At 44.0% G+C, this 14,975-nt stretch overlaps 1 protein-coding gene across 7 annotated transcripts in view; it reads right to left on the bottom strand.

Moving 5' to 3' along the window:
• QTGAL (queuosine-tRNA galactosyltransferase) overlaps window positions 1-14,975 on the bottom strand; it is a 567,623-nt gene that overhangs the window by 381,416 nt on the left and 171,232 nt on the right. For 6 of the 7 annotated variants that reach the window (XM_088468641.1, XM_088468640.1, XM_088468639.1 and 3 more), the window contains one exon: window positions 14,376-14,441. The exons of the other annotated variant lie outside the window; for it this stretch is intronic. In XM_088468641.1, coding sequence (XP_088324767.1) covers window positions 14,376-14,441 — 66 coding nt within the window. The remainder of the gene's footprint in view (window positions 1-14,375; window positions 14,442-14,975) is intronic. 7 annotated transcript variants of the gene reach the window in all.

Below are 14,975 nucleotides of genomic sequence, written 5' to 3' on the forward strand. Positions count from 1 at the left end.
GGGGAGAGGTAGGTTGGGATGGAAGAGGAGGGGAAGACAAGGGACTGGTGGGATGTAATGTCCTGACAGATGGATTCTATTTTAGATGTGAAGTTGGTGGCGAAGTCAAGAGCAGAAAGTGAGGAGGGGAGGCGAGGAGGAAGTTAAAAAGTGTCTAATAGATGACAGTAGGAGATAAGGGTAATGAAATAAAACTGTTGAGAGGGAAAGGGCAGCACTGTGGATCAAGAGCATAAATATGAAATTGAGAAAGTCCACATTGGAGCGCGATTTCCTCCACTGTCGCTCTGCAGGAATCTGATGCATTTGGAATGACAAGGTTGAGGCATGGATCTTTGAAGGTGAGTAGTGACTGTCTGAACAACATAGTCTAGAGCAGAAGTAAAGAAGATATTGTATAGCTACACAGCTTGGTCAGGACAGGAGAGAGACAATGGGGGAGAGTAGTAAGTTGAGCATGGAGGATAAGGACAGTGTCAATAGCCTCTGGGTTACACTTGGTGATGGTAAACCTTGGGGAGATGAGGTGGAGGAGGAGTAAGGGATTAAGTTAAACAAAATGATGGTGGTCAGAGAAGCAATGGGGAAATGGTAAAGTCAGATATATCACAATAGTGAGTGAAGATCAGATCAAGTGAGTGTCCACTCACATGGGAAGGTGAAGGGATATATTGAGAGAGACCAAATGATGATGTGAGGGTAAGTAGTTTAGAGGCAATGGGATCATTGATAGGGGGTTGGGTACAGGATGCCGGCGTTCGGGATTCTGGTGGTCAGAATCCTGACACCGACATCCCGACTAGGTTACCATCATGACGGCTCGAGTAAGTATACCTAACCCTACCCCTCCCTCCCCCCCCTAGTGTCTAAACCTAACCCTCCCTTCCAGATGCCTAAACCTAACCCTCCCCCCATAGTACCTAACCGTAACCCTTAAACCTCCCTCTAACCCCGCTACTTACCTTCGGGATGCCAGCGCCGGTATTCCGATAAGTGTTGGGATACTGGCATCAGAATTCTGACCGCTGGAATCCCCGCTGTCGGGATATTGAACTTATCTCCATTGATAGGGTTATTGAAGTCACCTAAGATTAGGCATGGAAGGTCTAAGAAAAAAAGTGGAGGAGCCAGAAAGAAAAGTTGTCAAGGAATTTGGAGATAGGGCCAGGAGGCTTATAGATGGCAGCTACACGTAGGTGAAGAGGTTGGAATAGCATAAACCTCAAAGGAAGATAATAAAAGGGATGGTTTCTATAGGTATGAGTTGGAAGGAGCAGGAGGGGGATGGAAGGACCCTACACCACCAAGGAACGGGGGTATGAGAGAGGGCAAGGACACCAGAGGATAGTGCACCAAGAGAAGTGGTGTCTGAAGGGAAAATCCAGGATTCAGGGAGTTGGAGATAAAAAGATCATGAGTGGGGACCAGTTTATTACAAAACGATCTGGGCACACCACAAAAAAATTCTCAATACAGTACTTCAGATCCACTAGCATCTTAAAAGGTACAGGTAGTACTGGAGCATTTACCAAAAATATTTCTCAATATAGCACTTCAGAACCAACAGCAGTTTAAACCCATTTCTGCATTTATTTTGACTAACATGGATGTTCTTGTTTCATGTATGCTCTTTATTTTATCTACCGCCCGATACTGCAGAGCCTTGCAAATCAGCAATACTAATAATAAATTACATCCTTTATAAAGGCAGGAATGCCAAAATGCCTTGAAAGAGATACATGCTGAGATACCCCTTGGATAGACATTACATCTGACCACCTGCATATACCTTGGTTTCAAATCTGAAAATTATTCACACCAAAACACCAGATGCAGTGCTCTAGCCAACCCCCAATATTCTAATGCATTAAATCCACACCAGTATCTCACCTCCTCTAGTAGTGATTATGCAAGAATCTCCTATATTCCCATGCAAGACCAATATAATCAATATGCTACTGGATCAGGGGCCTCATTAATATTGGTCAAAAATTTCTTCAGTGATGTCACTGGTTCCTAGAGCACTCATAGGCTTGGCATTTTCATACAGTGTCTGAGCCCAAAAAATTGCTGCTTCAACTATGTGTGACAAGTGCTTTTAAGATAATGTGTAAAGAGGAAAATCCAGCGTCCTCTATGCTCTTTAGGTCAGATATATGGGGGAAGGGGAAACGATTACATGAATGAAAATCCTGCAAATTCAAGCTGTTATACTAAAGTAACAACAATGACAGAAATGTGGTGAAATGCGGGTTGCTTTCATTGCTTTTCCTCTAACACCAACAAAACCACATTGCTCTCAGTGGTTGTAGCAAGCTAAATACAGAACCGTTCTAGAGCACTGTTTTTCTCCCATCTTCCTGTGTGTGCTACAGGTAACCCTTATGATGCCAGTGAAGTCCACCTAGCCTAAGAGGGGTAGCTTAGAAAGGACTATATGCATGATGAAAGGGAAGTGATCATTATCATAGTAATAAGATATGCACAAATACTGAATTAGAATATAATACAGTATATCTGTATAACTTTCCTTGAAGACTAGATTACATTCAGTTGCCTCAAGTGAAGCTCTCCATATACAGATGTATCCTCATACACCTAGGGGCAAATTTACTAAGATTCGAGTCTGATCGAGTTGATTTTTTTTAAACTCGAAAAGCATCGCCAAAACTCGGATGATTTGAGGCTACTGAAACTCACAAATTTAGTAAGAAGTGAGTTTAGCTGAGAGGGAGTTTTCCGACGGTGAAGCAGATTGAGATTTCTCCCCCAAGTAGTAAGTTTAGATGATATTACTCACCTGAGATTGCAGTGTTTTCTCTCTGCCAAACTCTCCCGAACAAGCAGCCTGCACATATCCGTGAGATATGTGAAGGCTGCTTGTGCGGTCTACCTGTAAAATAAAGGGTTTTAAATATAGGGGGAGAAAATGCATAGGGGTCCCCCTATATTTAAAACCTGCACCAGACCCAAACCGACTGGGGTGTAATTCCACAGCCAGGAGACCCTATCACCGGGTCTCCCCGGCCAAAGCATTAACACCCCAAGCCGGTCAGCCCAAGCTGAGGATCTCAGGGGAGGTGGAAACCCGTCCAAGAAGGGGTCCCCCCTCTCCCGAAACCCCAGGCTTAGGCTGAAGCCCAGGGCTCTTCCCCACACCCCTGGGCTGTAGGTATAAGGGTAATAATGTGGGAAATAGTTCTAAACTATTGTATTTTACAGTGGGACTACAGGTGCCAGCATGCCTGCCCTTTGGCACTTGTGGAACTACAAGCATGCTGGCACTTGTAGTTCCACTGTAAAATACAATAGTTTAGAACTATTTCCCACAATATTACCCCCGTACGCACAGCCCCGGGCTTCAGCCTAAGCCTGGGGTTTCGGGAGAGGGAGGACCCACCTCCCCTGAGATCCCCGACTTGGGCTGACCGGCTTGGGGTGTTAATGCTTTAGCCGGGGAGATAGGGTTTCCTGGCTGTGACATTAAAACCGGTCGGTTTGGGTCCGGTGCTAGTTTAAATATAAGGGGACACCTATGCATTTTCCCCCCTTATATTTAAAACCAGGACTGGTCCTGCAGCCAGGTGCTGGTTCCTAAATACGGGGGGACCCTATTCATTTTTTCCCCGTATTTTCAGGAACCAGGACTGGCTGTACAGCCTGGGGCTGATTATGCTTTTGGGGGAGGACCCTACATAATTTTTCTTTATATAAATTAACTCTTTATTTAGTATTAACAGGCAGAAACATACATGAATCACACTGATCTGTGTATGTTTCTGCTGAACTTGCAGCTCACAGGCAGGTGAATTGATTTCACAAATTTGGACAGGAGTTTTGTCCGTTCTCATGAGAGTTTAGAAACTCTCACCTTAGTGAAAAGTTACTCGAGTTTGGCTGATGGTGAAGTGAAGAGAGTTTGCTAACTCTCCAGAATTTTCCTGTAGCAAAGGAGATTTCTCTCCCGAGTTTGACATTGGTAAATATGCGAGTGGAAAAAATGCCCAAACTCTCCAGAGATTGCTAACTCAACCAAACTCGAATCTTAGTAAATTTACCCCCTAGCCTCAATTAGCCATAAGGCGCGAGATATTTGGCGTCAGTGAGATGCCAGGTCCCGGCAACTCTGCTTGCATCAAGGGTTTTTTCTGCCTGAAAATAATTTTTTGCCGCAACGACTAAGATGCATCAGGAGACTACACTAATTTGATATGCGACACTTGTATATATGTGTGTGACTGAGTCTGTGAATGAAGCACAACGGAACTTTGGCATGGAAGAAAGCCACTGCTGCTGCTTCTTATACAGATTCAGACTCAGGGCCTGATTCAGCAAGGATTGCTATTGCGATTATGCACACAATCGGCCGATTGTTGCGTTCTGCGCATGCATCACAGTGCTCGTGCACGAACACTCCACTATGATCGGGACTGCGATGTGCAGTGACTATGCAGACCGAATACTGTTCTTCTCTGTCTCTTTTCCAGCATTACAGACCGCTTCCATGGACTGGGCACAGGACAGTTACTACCCCTAACACTCCACTGGCTCCCCGCACACACTACAATACCCCTAACCCTGCACCCGCTCCCTGCACACACTACCCCTAACCCCCCACCCGCTCCCTGCACACACTAACGCTAATATATGATTTGTCACAGGCCTCTATAACTAATGCAGTCAAAGACTAAAGCTGGGTACACACTGACAGATACATTGGCCGATCAATTCGGCCAATGTATCTGCTGCCCGTCGGCCAGTGTGTAAACATTACATGTCTGTGAACTGCATTGTTCACAGACATATCGCATTGGCTGTGCTGCACAGCTGACAAGTGTGTACGGGCAGTCTGCAGACCGCTCGTACACACAGCGGCAGCCGCGGGAAGGGGGGGGACACGCCCCCCCACCCGCTGGGTCCTGCACCCCGGCCACCGGGTGCACAACCAGATGATGACCGTTCTGTGTGTATGAATGACCATTATCTGCAGATATATCTGTCAGGTGTGTACCCACCATAACAGTTCATGTGTAATATGGATCAATATTACTGGGATTGTCTGGCACGATGAGGTCCCAGTTATACCAAACTTAGGGGCTGATTCTAAGGTAGGAGCAAAGCAAAAAAAAACAAGTAACTTTGTAACTGAAACAAACCATGTTGCACTGCAAGGGGTGCAATTTCATTTATTTTTTTTATTTTTACCTGCAGGGTAAATACTGGCTGATTTTGCATGTAGCCCACAAATACTGGACAACTTCATTTTTACTCTGCAATTTTAGATTAGAGTTTGGACACTCCCCTCTCACATCAAAATCTCTTTGCACATTTAAAATCTGCCCCACCTGCAGTGCACCGTGGTTATACCCAGGTGCAAAGTTACTTGGTCTTTTTTGCTTTGCTCACACCTCAGAATCAGCTCATTAGTGCCAACAATTGGGAAAGCTGATCAAATTTCCCTGGATTAACATAATATGTATATACAAGTTCTTTGTGTGCTAAAGGAAATGGATGACACATAATTACAGCTTGTCCATGTGATCAGTATAGCAGCCCTCACTCATTAGTAAAAGTAATAGTAGAGAAACAATGGTAATAAACTGCTGCAGACCTGATGTAGAGCTAAATGTATGCCCATTTGCATAGGATATCTTGCATGTTTTTGCAGTGCACATGCTTCGGAGCTATCGGTATAACTGTGGGCTACACGTTGCAGCACACCCAAGTGTACAGGTAAGGGTGGGCGGACCACAAAGATGTGTAAAACTGTAGAGGCAGGTATCTATATAAATTTATTTCCATGCAAACAACGTGGAAGCATCTACAGCCGAGTTGTGTTCAACTCTGCATAAGGCCTATATTCTCCAAAACAGTCATAATAAAAGGCAAGAACACAATAGGCAGCAAAGGAGCGTGACTGAGTCTGAACTGGGAAATACTGTATTATAGCTTGTAATATCATCAGTTATTTACGCATGCAGGGGGCCCAGATGTTGGCTATGAGCACAACTGTAACCCATTAAACGGAGGATGATGTTGCAGAGTTAGTAAATCTTAGGGAAACAGTAAACTGTTAGCAAGGGAGCAATGGAACAGGTGCGGGCAGTTCCCTGCTGATCCACCAAGAGCTGCAGTTTCCATCGGATTCACAACTGAGAAGACTTTCCTACTGCACCTGGGTTTGTACACGCACTTAGATTATATAGTAAACTAGACCAGGCACATTTTTTAAAAATAGGTCATAATTCTCTATAGAAGATTAAGCATACAAATAGGGAGTGGTATATTACAATCGCAAATAATAAAAACCTAAGTGATATATATGAATGTTTCTTGTAATTTGAAAATGTATCGGTTAAAAATGGGTATAATAACCTCAATAATGCTATAATACCATGTGTTATTCTGTACATTAAAACTAGCCTAAATGACTTACTAGATGCAGTTACTACGTAGTCCTTTCCATCTCTAAAAATATTATTCTATCATGTAAGTGATGGTATCTCTAATGTAATTTATAGCAAAGTATCAGAAAATATATGCAGTTTTATTCAGTACAAAATACAGAAACATTTAATAAAAATGGAAAAAGTAGTACGGTCCTCACCAAAGATTGACTGGTACTTGAACAGGACTTACCTGAGCAGCCACTTCAGAATCCAGCAGAGCAAACAGTGAGCAGACAGGCCAGCCTTGGCCCTGAAGAAGCATTAAGCACTTCCTGCCAGTACAATTCACTGTTCAACACATTTTCTTTCCAATATGAGCCACTCTTAGTTACAGTAGTCATTAATGTTCAACTGGTTAAACAGCCTATTCTGTATGTTCAACTATTTTTTTCACTTCTTTGCCGTAGCTAGAGTGGTGCGACCAGTGTTGTGGCACAGGGCACCGCAGGCCAGGGGGCGCTGTTCGGGCCTGTTCATTTTCCTGTTTATTATCATTCTCACTTGTAGCTTCCTCTTCTTTTATCCCCAGCATCTCCTGGCTTCCCCTATCTCTTCCCTAGCCCTTACCCATGAGGCCATGACCCTTTTTCAGGTGCACTATCTTATGTCCCTGTGTAATAAATGAAGGGGGGGGGGGGGGGGGGCGCCAATGCTCTCACTGGCACAGGGCACCAAAAAGTCTAGTTACAGCTCTGATTCACTTACACTGTTATCCAGTCAAATGTTTATTCATGAAAAATAATTCAAATCAAACAGCCTATTCTGAACAATTTTATCTCCTATTCTGCATCTGATTCACCCTATATCATTCTCCATGCAGAACTATTTAATCACAACCGGGACCATTTTATAAGATAGATGTACCACTCGGGTGTGCGGTCGCGTTCTGATATACGCATGCACATCAAGGAGTGCGTATATCAGAGTGCGACTGCACATCCAAGAGTGGTAAATCTAGTGTGTGTGTGTGTGGAGTGTGTGTATATATATATATATATATATATATATATATACACAGTGCTCGAAGTGTGCCGGTATGGCATACCGGCACTTCAAGCAAATAAGATTTTTATTTCCAAATTGAACGGAGAGAGGGTTGCGTGGGTCTCCGCCCGCTAGGACAGGCCCCTAAGCCAGCCGCAGTGTGTAATGTGTCTATGCGGCTGGCTCAGTGAAAACACTGGGCTGTCAGTCAGTGCAGCTCCCACCCATCCGCTTGCATGTGCCGTCCGTCCCCCGCTGGAGTCTGGCGTGTGCCTCAGAAATAGTTGGACTTCTGGCCCCCGACTGTTGGGTGTCAGCCCAGGGTCTGCATGCGCCGGACCCCCGGAGCCGTCCTCCTTCTCAAGGTCTTTGCAGCAACGAAGCTGCAGAGTTCAACAGGTCTGTACCGTCCCTGCGTGTGCCGGGTGTAGTGAGGGCTGCGCTGGTCTCTGCCGGCTAGGACAGCCCCCTAGGCCTAAGCCAGCCGCAGTGTGTATCTGTGTGGCTGGCTCAGTGAAAACACTGGGCTGTCAGTCAGTGCAGCTCCTGCCCATCCGCCCGCATGTGCCATCCGTACCCAGCTGGTTAGACTTCTGGCCCTTGAATGCTGCTCACGTCTGCTGAGTTTCCGTCAGCAGCTTACATGCGCTGGACCCCCGTGCTGGACTCCCGCAGCCGTCCTCCTTCTCAAGGTGTCTGCAGCATCCAAGCTGCAGAGTCCAACAGGCTTGTACCATGTACAGTTTACCACTGCCACCCTCCTGCCCACCCACCTGCGTTGCTAGATGCCTGCCCCCAGCGGAAGGACTTTGCAGCAACATCCACATTACCTGCTGCATGTGTTTGGCATATGTGCCCATCCCCGTTGGTTTCTGTGACAGCCCCTCATACTGGCCTCCGCGGTGAGGGGGATTGTCAGCTGACTGAAGGAGCCCTGAAGCTGGTTCAACTGCAGGGGGAAGGCCTCCCCCCTTCCTAGTACTGCTGTTGGTGCCATTGCACTTCTCCCTGCCTCAATGCTCTGGATAGATCCCTCAGCTATGTGACAGCAACAAACGGTGAGTAATACAAGATTTTAGATATAGGAGCCCATTTATTAATGATCGCATTTTGCAATGCGATCACGGCATCCAGTACCGCCCATGATCGCATTGCAAAATGCGATCATACTGGCTGAATGTACTATCCGGCACATGCAGGGAGACGGTAAGTCCCCACAGACTACAGCGGCTAACGCTATCTTTAGATAGCGTTAGCTGCTGGGGCCAATATCGATATTGATACATTTGGCAGCATCGCCTCCCCCATAGAAACCTATCTCCGATACCTGCTACGGTCCCTCTTTCATACATCAGGGGGATACTTAATATTTGAGGTAAACCCCCGAAAACATGTGTTTTCGGGGAATTTACCTCAAATTAACTTTGATAAATGGGCCCCATAGTGTGTGCCTCGCCACCCCTGTTTGTCTCAGGGTTGGGTACGGGATGCCAGCGCTTGGGATCCTGGCAATTAAAATCCAGACGTCGGCATCCCGACAGGGTTAGGATACCGACACCTGACAGTAGGTATCCTAACCCTCCCTCCACGGGGCCTAAAAATAACCTACCCCCCTAGTGCCTAAACTTAACCTCCCCCTCCCTGCAACTTAAACCTAAAGCTGCCCATCCACTAGACGAGCTGAAAACAACTGCGCGATTATGACATTGTAATCATGCAGTCATTTGTCAGTCTGTGATGAGCCTACACTGAACGAGCAGTCGTTCAGTGCAGGCTCATCAATCATCTCCAAACATGCTGAACCTGACGATATCGTCAGGTTGACCAGCTTGTTTGCACGATGATAGATGTCCAATACCGACCAGCGGGAGCACGCATCACTGGTCGTTTTAGAAATTTTATGAACGATCTTCAAACAATTAATGAGCGGTTGAAAGATAACGATGTCGTTATCGTTCAATCACTCAATTTAATCGCCTAGTGGATGGGCAGCATTACACTCCCCCCTAGTGCCTAACCCTCCCCCTAACCCCGCTACTTACCTTCGGGATGCTGTCACCGTGATCCTGACAGGTGTCAGGATCCCGGCGCCAGTATTCTAAACGCTGGCATACTCTTTGCCAGGATATTAACCGTATCCTGTGCCTCATTACCCGAGTGCCCCACAACATTTTCTTATCGGTGCCAATGTGTGTGTGTCTTTTTTTTATTTTCCTGTAGCCTATGTCTTTCTTTATTTTCCTATTGGTGCTATTGTGGGCAATTCAATTAACTGTGATGTTGAATTGCACTGGGAATTTGGTCCCAGAGCTATTCTATTGACAGCACTATTAAACCTAACTAAGGAATTATGCTTGCACTCTCCAGAGGGTGCGAGTAGAAATCCAACTAAAGTGGCATCCACCATGCTGTTTTTAAATATAGTTAGGCGCTAACAGCATCGCCCAGGCACTTTATTTTGAAAATACTGGTTAGCGAACCTAAACACCTGGCTCAAGGTGCACTAATTTGCATTTCCCTACTAAAATCGATTGTGTATAAAAACTTTCCCTTTTTCAATCGATTGTGGCAATTCTGCAATCTGCAATCGATTGAAAAAGGGAAAGATTTTTATAAACAATCGATTGCAAATTGCTGCAATCAATTGCTGATTTATGGGGGCCTTAAGAGTAGGGGGCGGGGGAAATGGTTGAATAGTTCCTGTTTCCCAGTGCTATTCACATCACGTTTAATTGAATTGCCACCAATGTGGACAGTATTTATTTTTTTTTATGCACGGCTTGTGTGTTTTTTTTTTTTTTTTTAATTTTAGAATTCTTCTTGCAAAACCTAAGGGGGTAATTCAGTTCCACTGGGAGATGTTTAAAGTAATGGGCACTCAACTATAATAATATATTTTTATTTGGGCATGCATTACTTTTGAAGCATCCAGAAGCACTGGGTTTAGCCACGCATAGCGGTTAAACCTGTCTAAACTCATGGTATCAGCACCCAAACTTATAATAATGCTTGCCTGAGTGAGAAGCATTTGAATTAATCCATTGGGCGCCTAGTACATTAGGCACCACCCAGAATAATTGAATTCCCCTGTATGTGTTTTAATTCCTGTGTGGCCTATGAGCAGCAATCGAAAGTGCAACTGCACATGCAGATTGAGTGATTGTTTGACATTGCGCATGTGTATAAGCGGCACTGCACGTGCGCTGTGATCGCAGAGTGACAGGCTGTTAGCGTTTGGGGGTGATGATTGGGGAGTGGTTGGAAAAACCCCAGGCGTCCCTGACCGTTTGAACGCCGTTACTTGGGTGTGTATAAATTGGTTACTGGGACTACATACACAGCTTCAGAGACCACTGCGTGTGAAAAGAGTTGGGGTCTGCGGCAGGTCAGACCTGCTGTAAATGCTGCGTGAGTGGTTGATGTGCGTAGATGGTACCGATGTTTACGCAGGAGAACAACAGTAAACAGATGTGAGAAAGCAATAGTGGGCGCATTTATGCTGGCTGAGCTTTGTCAAGCATTAGCATATTATCGCAGCTGCGGTCAGTGCAAATTTGAAAATGTGTTTATTTTTTTCTGTACGGTGCCAATGTGTTTCTTTTTTTTTTTTCATGCAAAGCTTACATGATTTATTTATTTCCTTGTGGGAGACTATATGTTTGTTTTTTTTCCCTATGAGTGCCAACGTGTGTGCATATTTTTTGTTCATGCAAACTTTGTGATTTATATATTTCTGTGGGGCCAATGTGTTTGTATTTTTTCCCTATGGGTGCCAATGTGTTGTGTTTTTTTGATCCAACAATTGCCAGTTAAGTTGGAGAATGCCGGTTCTCGTGACTGAACATGGATGTTTAGTCACGAGAACCGCCATTCTTCCACTAAAGTGCCGGCTGTTAGCACCGCGCTAAGCAGGAAAACAGCCGCGCGGTCAGCACTTTTGTCAGATTTCTCCTCGCACCCTCAGGGCAAGATGAAATCCTTTAGTTGGACCAAACAGCGTGGCGAATAGCCCCGGGAGGGAGGTCCCGGAGATATTCAAATCAGCATGGTGCTCAATTGAATCCGCCCTTGAATTTTTAGTTACTCTACAAGCCGGCACTATGTGTGTGTGCGCAGCAGCAGCAGGAGGAAGTTGGAGCTGTCCTCTAGACAGCGGCGCTGCTGACTCTCTGCAGGATAATATAACGCTGCGCTGCTGGCTACAGGTCATAATACGAACATGGCCTCTGTACAGCCTGTGAGATCCACCCTCTTCCAGCTGTTCCAGGCATGCTGCAGTGAGTCAGGTAATGAGTATGGTACATATGTACTATCTATGAGCGCTGTATGACCTGTCTTTAGCATTCACCGACTGTCTATAGGGAGTGGGAGAGAAAAGGAGAGAGTAAGAGGTACAGGGGATGAGAACAGAAAGCAGTGAGAGAGATGCAGGAGGTTACAAACAGATGGAATAATGGAGTGAGAAGTGCAGAGGGTGAGAAATGGAAGGAGGGAATGAGAGGTGCAAAGTTTGAGAGTAAAAAAAGGAAAGAATGAGAGATGGACGCATAACGCCCTCATTTTGAGAGGCCACACTCCTCTTGTCGCATAGCCACGCCCCCTGATGCATTGACCACACCCATTTTAAGGCACGCACATACACTAGTTCTCAATACCCCCACTTCAAACTTCCCACTTCGACCACTGTATACACACATATATATATATATATATATATATTTATTTAATAGAAATACAGCCCGGCACTCCGCTTGAACAGGTACTGGACCAGGGTGCCCTCCGTAAAAATGATGCACAGAATTAAAAAGACAGCGGCACTCCGGGATTTGTAGTAATCAACGATGTCTATTCATAACATGAGACCAACGTTTCGGGGCCTTGACAAAGGGGCGCCACGGCCCCGAAACGTTGGTCTCATATGTTATGAATATATATATATATACATATATACACATATATATATATATATATATATATATATATATACACACACACACACATATATATATATATATATATATATATATACATACATACACACACAAACTTATATATGATTGCAGCACACAAATGCAAAATGCAATTAAAAATGTGTGCGGTACACACACACAATCCAATATGACTGCCACTCCCATACAAAAATGGATACTTGCCCGGGTGCCCTCCACACACTTGCAGTGTAATAGATATAGCAGTGGACGATTTAACCGAGAACTAAGTCCTATGAGTGGCGCCATTTGTGGATATATAATATATATATATACACATACACACACACACACATACATACATACACATTATTAGATATATAGATATATACATATATATTGTATACTTTGTTTTGTTTTTTAACAGGAAAAACTATTTGATGAAGTAAATATTTACTCCTAAGGTACTCTGGCAACAAGAAATACCTCAAAAATAACACCTCCTGAAGAACCCAAGCAAATACTCAAGCACAAAGTACTTCTGCCGCCGACTATTGCTGGTGATTAAAATAATTTAAAAAAATGTGCGCTATGCGCTTCTGAATGACCCTTGTAATGTGTATGCAAAAATAACTTGGCCTTTATCTCTCTTCTTGGTTCAACCAGGTCTACTTATCTTTGCTCTTTGAAGAATGTTGTGAGGTATTTATGTGTTTAGTGCCAGCCAATTGGGAGGTAGTTTCCACACTTCACCTTGCTGGTCATGGAGAATGGAATGCTAAATGTCAGTTTTAGAGTATAGAGGCAGAGTCTGCAGGTTGCCAATCATTTTATACCGCTGCCCCAAAGGTCAGTTATTGACTCAAAATGTCCATTACACACTAGATTACAAACAGATATATTTCTGTATTACTGACTTAAAAAAAAAAAAAAAAAAAAAGGGGTTAAAGAATACCATACAGTGATATTTGCAACAAACATTTATATAGAAATCCATGCTGGGACTTGCAGTTCCACTGGTTGCTTACCTCACATTAAGATAGTACTGCTAGGCGAAGTGTACATCACACCACCCTGTAGGTCATGTTTTGCAGCCCATAGCTATGGCCAAATGTTTTAGCTTACATTTAAATGAAAAGGCCCTCTTACCACTAGGTCTGTCTGTTATTACCCAGTTTTGTTCTATTCTTTGTTCTATTAGTGTTGCTTCGAATTGTAAAGCACAACAGAATATGCTGTGCTATATAAGAAATTTATTATTAATAATAATAATAATAATAATAATAAATGTAACTTATTTGTAATGTCTGCTAAGCGCACTCACCACAAATCTCCCTCACGCTAACAAAATGGGCCCACCTTTTCTCTTGGTGAGGTTTAGTAACAAATACTAGCTATGCTTTCTGTTGTGTTAACGGTCCAATAGTAAAAAGAGTTTTGTCACCAAATTATATTTGGTAAAAAACAGAAACAGGAGTTCTACAAGGGCATTTAATTAATCACAGTATGACTTTCGGAGGTTGTTTTACCTCATCAACAATTAAGCTGCTACAACTTCACCACTGAAAGACATTCACACATATCCAAGAGGGGATGTAGTCAGCATCCCAGCTGACAGGATGCTGACGGTCTAAACACCGGCGACGAACTCCCAACAGCAGTCAGGATGCCGGCTCCAGAATACCGACCGTCGGATCCCAAAGGTAAGTATGGGGAGTGTTAGGGTTAGGCACTAGGGGGAGCATTAGGGTTAGGCACTAAGGGGGGAGGGTTAGATTTAGGGTGCGGGGAAGGGGAGGCTAGGTTCAGGCACTAGTGGGGAAGGTTAGTGTTAGGCACTAGGAAGGGAGGGTTAGCATATTGACCAACATGTGTCAGTATGTCGGGATCCTGGCAGTTAGAATCCAGACAGGGCTAACATACCGGCATGTTAGTCCCGACTTCCGGCAACCCATATCCAACCCTCCAAGAAAGTCTAAAACAGTGCAGTATAAAAGGGCCAAGGAGTACTCACACTCTGTGGTAGACGACATGCAACCTCATACTGAAGTCTGACTCGTTGTGGCATCATGATGTCATCCTGCAAACAGTAAACAAGACAAGGAATATATTTGGGGGAAGGTATTCTAAATATATGTGGTTGTAATTGTGTATTGCATGCTAAAACAGTTATAAAAGTAATTTTTGAAATTCCCTCCAATATCAGGCAGCACCAATTCTCTGGGCAGCCCAGTGCATATCACCATTGCCCTTACTACATAAAGCTCACTGTTTGGCAGATAGAACCTCCTTTCCTCTAGTTGGAAAGGATGACATGATGTACATTACTACATAGAAAGGGTTCAACATACAGAGGATATAACTTTTTAATAGATACAAATATAGTTAATGTACTTTTCTCATACATAAATAATAACTTATTCTTAGATTTCGTAATGAAGATCCGTGCCACATAAAATATTGTTTCCCTTCCTTATACAATTTTAAAGCTCTGTCTCAAAAGAACTGTGCCCAGAACATATTCAAGATTACATTATGAAAATATCTGAATATCATTAAAGTATCCTCAATGGCCAAGTCAGTGGCACAACCTCTCTATTTTGCCTGTAAAATT

This window comes from Taudactylus pleione, unplaced genomic scaffold, assembly GCF_031769625.1.
Source record: "Taudactylus pleione unplaced genomic scaffold, aTauple2 ptg000012l, whole genome shotgun sequence".
NCBI classification, from domain to species: Eukaryota; Metazoa; Chordata; class Amphibia; order Anura; family Myobatrachidae; genus Taudactylus; species Taudactylus pleione.